This window comes from Marmota monax, unplaced genomic scaffold (assembly GCF_021218885.2).
Source record: "Marmota monax isolate L192 unplaced genomic scaffold, Marmota_monax_Labrador192_F-V1.1 WCK01_AAM20220418_F8-fsc00069, whole genome shotgun sequence".
NCBI lineage: Eukaryota > Metazoa > Chordata > Mammalia > Rodentia > Sciuridae > Marmota > Marmota monax.
Genome location: NW_026695243.1, coordinates 5,508,056 through 5,515,297, shown reverse-complemented (window position 1 = coordinate 5,515,297; position 7,242 = coordinate 5,508,056). Strand labels below are relative to the sequence as shown.

General features: G+C 50.0%; 1 protein-coding gene across 2 annotated transcripts in view; it reads right to left on the bottom strand.

The window, feature by feature from the left end:
- Positions 1-329: 329 nt before the first annotated feature.
- Positions 330-7,242, bottom strand: part of Fbxo10 (F-box protein 10) — a 53,516-nt gene continuing 46,603 nt past the window's right edge. For both annotated transcript variants that reach the window (XM_046457442.2, XM_046457443.2), the window contains 3 exons: positions 6,483-6,796; positions 4,402-4,583; positions 330-2,164 (listed from right to left, as the gene is read on the bottom strand). In XM_046457442.2, coding sequence (XP_046313398.1) covers positions 1,990-2,164; positions 4,402-4,583; positions 6,483-6,796 — 671 coding nt within the window. In that variant the 3' untranslated portion in view covers positions 330-1,989. The remainder of the gene's footprint in view (positions 2,165-4,401; positions 4,584-6,482; positions 6,797-7,242) is intronic.

Sequence of the window (7,242 nt, the reverse complement as noted above, 5' to 3'; positions counted from 1 at the left end):
GCACCCAGCTATAGCAAAAATTTTAAGAGGCTGAGTAACTGAAGTTGGGAAGAAGTGTTTGTGCATCTGAGGACTCTTTGCTGACCATCAAGTGATCTACATGGAGGGCCTATAACTTATCTTCACAAAGCCTTAGGGGACAGGCTGGACTGGAGTAATAACCTGATGGTGACACAGGACACTGCAACTCTGAAAGGCAGTCCTTCCAACAAGCTCCCTGATAAGTGGAGGAAGTACTAGCACCTCTGGGAAGGTCAGGGCCCTGCTGGGCCTTTATCTGGCCTCTGGAATCTCCAGCAAGTGTCTAAACCAAAGAGTCCTCTAATATGCCTCTTTTAAAATATAGAACTTTATTTGGTTACTGAGATTTTCACAAGTTCTTGGTTCACAGAAAAGTCATTTCTTACAAAATAACAAAGGCAGCATTTTGTACAGCGACTCACATTGGGGCCACCAAACAGAAGTGCAAAGGACAGTGCTAGGGATGGGAGGGACCAGCGCTTTTGTGTCTGAAGTCTTCACGGAGAAGCCAGTTCTCCTGGCTCCCTCTACTCCCCTCCCACCCCACCCCACCAGAGCAGCACCTGGGGCCTGACAGAATCAGCCTGGGGAAGTGCTGGACAGTGACCGCAATAGGCTGGTGAAGGCCCTGCTTGAGAGGCTGAGTGGAAGGGGATAGTTGAGGTTGAGCTGGCCCTGCATCTGGACAGCCCCCTCAAACTGTGGGGACCCAGTCCCACTGGCTTTGGAACCCTGATACATTCACAGGACAGTCCAATAAAGCCCTTTGGGAGCTGGCCTTCCTCTCCTCACTCAGGCCACTACCCCCACCCTAGCTCTGGGCTGGGACCTGGGATACAGATGTGGCCTAATAGAGTTCACAGGCAAGTGGGTGGGACAGGGTGTGGACCCAGATATTTGTAAAACAAGGCAAAAAGTGCTCAGTGCCCTGAGGGAACAGCAGAGGGGCAATTGGGGCTCAGACAGGAACAACATTGTCATCTGAGTGAGGGGAGAGCATGTGAAGATGGCAGTGTCTAAGCTAAACCTTGAGGAATGGGTGGGGCAGAGAAGGGCATGCTGGGAAGAGGAACACTGGAGCCAAGGCACAGATTGGGGAACACGGCAAGGCTGGTAAAGGCAGGTGATCACCCATGAGAAGGTGGACATATCCAGGGCCCAGCACCCCGATCTGGACAGGCTGGGGCCTGGAGGGCAGCTGTGGGGGTGCACTCACATGAGGTCTGAACCCTGCAGCAGGCACTGGACTAACATCCTCCTGAGCTTGGGAGCTCCTTGAGGACAGTGGAGCTTCCTGCATCCCTGCACTGCCCAGCCTAACTAGCACCTGCCGCAGGCTCCTGTTTGTAGTATGTCCTTTTGTCATCCCCAGGGCAGCCTTTCATGAGGGACTTCCCATCCCAAGCCCCTTCCTCCCTATAGGGCCACGTCCAAGTCAAAGAGAACTATTCATAAGGAAGCCTCATGAGACAGCTGGGAGGCTGTGGGGGAGACCAGGGGCATGGCAAGTCCAGGAAAGGGGGCAATTCTGGAGCAGCTGTCTCCTTCCCGCCAGAATCACTTCCTCCCTCAGAATTAAATCTCTTCCCTGAGAAGAGTCTGGATTTGGTGTGTGTAAAACAAGGTTCCCTATAACTCAGAGGAATCCTGACTCGAAAGCTTCATGAACTGTGAGTCTCCCCAACTCTGTATAATCTCCACAAGTGCTGGGGTGACTGGAAACCCTCCATTTCTCTTCCTTCCTGAAAAGCATTTTCAAGTTCCTTCCTGCTGAGGCCTGTGGAGCTGAAGGGGTCTGGAGGTACCTTGTTCTTAGTCCCTAGAAGGACTGGGTTGTGGTTTTCCAGGGAACGATGGGAAAGAGGAGGGAAGGGTGGAGTGTTCTCAGGCACTGCTTCCATCCCAGGACCTTTGCCCCAGCTCTTCTGAACGCCTGCAAGGGCCTGAGCCTGAGGCAGATGTCTGTCCTTACAGGATGGTGCAGAAGATGCTGCGGTTGCTGTGGTAGCCCCCTTCCACACGGGCTGTGATCCTGGTTGCCATGGCTGTCACTTTCTGCCCACTATGGGCTGCAGAGGGGCCCCTGAGAGAGTTTTCCAGATGAGGCCGTGCTGGTGGGTTCACCAGGCGCCATGTGTCAGACCTGGATGTACAAAAGGAAAGCCAGTGAACTCTGGGAGGTCTGGGCACTTGCTGAACATTCTCATCTCGGGCTCCAGATCACTGGATCCCCATGTTACAATCCAGGTGTAGGTCAGCTGGGGGCAGAGACGCATGCCTGTAATCCCAGTGGCTCAGGAGGCTGAGGCAGGAGGATCATGAGTTCAAAACCAGCCTCAGCAACTCAGCAAGGCCCTAACCAACTTAGTGAGACCCTGTCTCAAAATACAAAATAAAAGAGAGCTGGGGATGTGGCTCAATTGTTAAGTGCCCCTGGGTTCAATTTCTGGTACCAAAACAAAAACAAAAACAAAACCCAAACAACAACAAAAAATCCGGATGTAGGTTTTGTCTCCTGAGTTAGTGATAACCCAGAGAGGTGGGACATGACATGGAAGAACAAACCTCCTGCATTCTAAGTCCTGCTCTGCCTCTAATTCTATAATTCTGCATGGAACCTTGGGCAAGTTCCCTCCAAAGACCTCAATTTCTCCATATTTAAATAAGGATCTGGAAATGAGATCATTTGATCTCTTTCACTATCCTCTTTCCCCCAGCTATGTGACCATGAATATATATAGAAGTTTTATTCATAACTACCCAAAACTAGCAACTACCGGCCTTTCAGCATATGAATGAGCAAATTTCTACATATATACATGGAAGTTACTCAACAGCAACAAGGAACAAGCCACTCAAAGCAACACCATGGACCTTGAATGGGCTAAGCCAAGTGAAAGAACCAGAGTCAAAAGACTATGTTCTGGACTGGGGTGTCGCTGAGGTTATAGGCCTTCGCCACCACACCTGGCCTATCACTGTTACTTATTTTTTTTTAATTTTGGGACAGGGTCTTACTGAGTCACTTAGGGTCTCATTAAGTTGCTGAGGCTGGCTTTGAACTCATGATCCTTCAGCCTCAGCCTCCCGAGCTGCTGGGATGACAGGCGTGTGCCACTGGGCCTGGCTATCACTGTTATTTATACAACCGTACAGCAAAGCGCTGACCACTCAGAACAGAGGCCATCCATAAACAAGTGAGGCAGCTGTGCTGGTAACTCTGGCCACAGTTCATGGTGAGGTGCTGAGACCTCAGATGCCAAATATAAGATCACTTTAGAAGTGGAATCAAGAGGGGCCTGGTGACTGCCTGAAATTTGGTATTAGGGGAGAGGAGACAAAGAGGCTTGATGAGTGGGAGGCAGTAGTGACACCCAGAGGCACTGAAACAAGGACAGTGGCAGCAGCAGCAACTAGCATTTATATAACACCTCAGATGTTCATCTAGGTCACAAGATTTTATTTTATCCTAAACTGGTGCCACAAAACAGGTATTATTAACTAGATTTTACTAAGGCCTAGCAATGTTAGGTGATCTTCCCAAGGTCACACAATGAGTAATTGAGTAATTGGCAGAACGGAGATTTAAAACCCACATGTTCCCAACTGCTCTTTTTTTTTTTTTTTTTTTCAGTTGCAGTTGGACACAATACTTTGATTTTATTTATTTTTATGTGGTACAGAGGATCGAACCCTGAGTCTTGCACGTGCTGGGTGAGCACTCTACTGCTGAGCCACAACCCCACCCAGCCCTATTCCCAACTCTTAAAAAAGTTTTTCCTGCCAGGCACAGTGGCGCATGCCTGTAATCCCAGTGGCTTGGGAGGCTGAGGCAGGAGGATCACAAGTTCGAAGCCAGCTTTGGCAACTCAGTGAGGCCCTATCTCTAAATAAAATAAAAAATAGGGCTGAGGATGTGGCTCAGTGGTTAAGTGTCCCTGGGTTCAAACCCCAGTACTAAAAAAAAAAAAAAAAGTTTTTTCCCTCACTGGGCAAAATCACAGTGGCACATGCCTATAATCCCAGCAATTTGGAGGAGGACTGCAAGTTTGAGGCCAGCCTCAGCAACTTAGCAAGTCCCTGTCTCAAAATAATCAACAAACAAAACAACACAACAGGCTGGGGATGTAGCTCAGTGGTAAAGTGTCCCTGGGCTAAATAACCAATACCACACACATACACATAAAAAAAAAAAGTCGGGGGCGAGTCCTCAGCTCCGGCCTGTCACAAAGCCTGAGGACAGGCCTTTACCTGACTAGAGCCAACAGCTGGCAGGATGCAGGGAGCAGGGCAGCAGCAATGACTACTGGCCTGGTCTGGCTTCCCCAGCAACTTTGCTGTGGTTCTGGAAGACTAGTTTAGGCAGCCCCAGGCACTTACTTTTTCTTTAAGACCAGGAACTTGTTGTTTTGCATGATGCATTCTCTGTTATTTGAGATCTGCTGAAAGATGGTCTTGTTGCTCTTGCCCTGGAAGATGATGTTCTCCTGTACCAGGGCCTTGGCGCGGCCCCGCACTGCAATGCCGTAGGCTCGGAATGAGTGGATCCGGTTCTTTAGTACCTGAGAGAAGTAGCCAGAGCTTGTCACACCTCAGAGACTCACAGTGGGGGGAACCAGGCAAGCGAATGATCAGTTATAAAACCAAGGGGTACAAAGCTGGGTATAGCGGTGCAGGCTTGTAATCCCAGCTACTCGGGAGGCTAAGACAGAGGGTTGCAAGTTCCAGGACATCCTGAGTAACTTAGTGAGAACTTGTTTCAAAAAATATATATATATTTAAAGGGCTGGGGTGCAGCTCCGTGGTAAAGGAGTTGCCCATCATGAGTGAAGACCCCCATTCCCAACACTGCAAAAGAACAAACCCTTGAGGGGTTTGAGTATGCTAGGTAGGTCAGTACAGATCCACGGGAGCTCAGAAAAGGATATGGAGATCAGCCTGGGGGAACCTGGGAAGGCTTCTTGGAGGCAGTGATAGTCAGTGTGGAGGAGAGGAGAGTTATCCAGGAAGAGGGAACAATGTGCAAAGGCCTGGAAACAGGGGATATTGGTGCCAGAAGCCAGGGCCACTGGCCACCCAACTGAGGCAACAGTGAGCTCCACCTCCCTTCCATCACTCCCACTGACCTCAGATGCAAAGTCAAGGAATTCCTTTTTTTAATATATATATTTATTTTTTAGTTTTCGGTGGACAAAACATCTTTATTTTATTTATTTTTTTATGTGGTGCTGAGGATCGAACCCAGCGCCCCGCGCATGCCAGGCGAGCACACTACCGCTTCAGCCACATCCCCAGCCCAGGAATTCTTTACTCTTTGCTTAAGTCACCAACTCATGGAGCTGCAGAACTGAAAACCACCTTTGGGATTATAATTCTGCAAAGGTAGGGACTGCATTTGTTTAGCCCTACAGGGAAACCCTCGCACTCAGCACAATGCTTTGCATAAAAGTGCTCAGAGTTTACAGACTTGTGGGGAGATAAACAGGTAAAGGAACAGATATGGAGCACTGTGGGTAGTGCTGTGTGAGGCAGGGGTGGGCATAAGTATCACAGAAGTCCAGAAAAGGGGCCCTTCAAAGGCCTGGGGAAATCAGGGAGTCTTCATGAAGAAGGTGACATCTAAGGTGCACAGTTGAGGTAGCACAGAAGGTAGAGGGACTCTCAGTACACAGAGAATAGTGCAATCAAATGCCTGGAGGCAGGATTTCTCTCCTCATTAAGCACCTACTGGATAACAGGATCTGTACAAGATTATTCTGTTAGGGCAGGCGATCTTGATCTGGAGACCATGAAGATACATTGATACCTCAGGAAGCTTCCAACTCCATGAGTACAGGAGATGACATCCCCATTCCTGGCTTTTCTTTATTTTTTAGGTACTGAGGATTTGAGGGAACAACTCAGCTCCTTTTATTTTGAGATAGGGTCTCATTAAGTTGTCCAAGCTGGCCTCAAACTTGTGATCCTCTTACCACAGCCTCCTGAATTCCTGGGATTACAGGTGTGTGTCACTCTGCCCAGTTCATTTCTGGCTTTTTGGGGGGAGGGCAGGAAGGGACCAGGAATTGAACTCAGGGGCACCCGACCACTGAGCCACATCCCCACCTATATTTTTAAAGACAGGGTCTCACTGAGCTGCCTAGCACCTCACTTTTGCTGAGGCTGTCTTTGAACTTGCAATCCTCTTGCCTCAGCCTCCTGCAGCTGGGATTACAGGCATGTGCCACTGTGAGTGGCCATTCCTGGCTTCTTGCAGGTGAATTGTTGTTCCAATGTCTGCTCCTGTGTAAGGCCCAACCACATCTCCCAGGCCCAGTGTGGACAGGAAGGATGATGTTCCTACAGGGCTGAATGCTTGTGGTTCTGCTTCTCAGAGCACAGCATGAGCCAGAGCTGGCCCTGTGTCCCACGGCTGGGCCCTGTGTCAGCACCACACATCACACACATGTGCATCTCCTCACCTTAGTGTCAGACCTGGGGAGCAACTGCAGACCACTGCCCCGGTTGCCAATGATGTCATTTTCAACGACGACAGTGCTGTCGCCCTTAGTGATGATGCCATGGCCTCTGTTGTCATATATACCATTGCCCCGAAGTTCCACCTTGCACTGGGCCTCCACCTTGACCCCACTCTGGCGGTTACAGGAAATGCTGTTGTTGGCCACACGGGTGAGCTGGCCGCTCTGGGCCACAGTGATACCTCTGTCCCCGTTGGCGTGGATCACATTGGTGATGACTTGCAGAGCCTCGCTGCTCTGGACATAGAGTCCTGAAGCTGCAGGCAGAAGGGGAGAAAGCAGGTCAGCCCCGACAACACCCGTCAAGAAAGCCTTCCCTGAACTGGATGCCTCAGGAGAGAGAGTGGGGAAGAGGCAGTGACTCAGAGCTGGCCTCGGGTCTCATCTTCTCAGTGAGGAGAGACAGCAGGAGGAAACCCAGGAGTATCAGAAAAACTCTCCCTGCTGAAGCAAGCCCTCGTGAAAGGCAACCAGGGACACAGGCTAGGAGAAGACTCTTTGGCGCCCCTGGACCTTTAGCCTAAGCTCTCAACCCAGTCTTGAATGCCTCCTACAATAGCATCCTACCACTGTTTGTACCTCCTGTGACAAGGACCTCACTACCTCCTCAAGGCTGCCCATGCCACCTCCAGACAACTCTACCTGCTAGAAAGGCATTTTCTTTCCCATACTGAACTGGAATCTGCCTCTCTATTATTTTGGG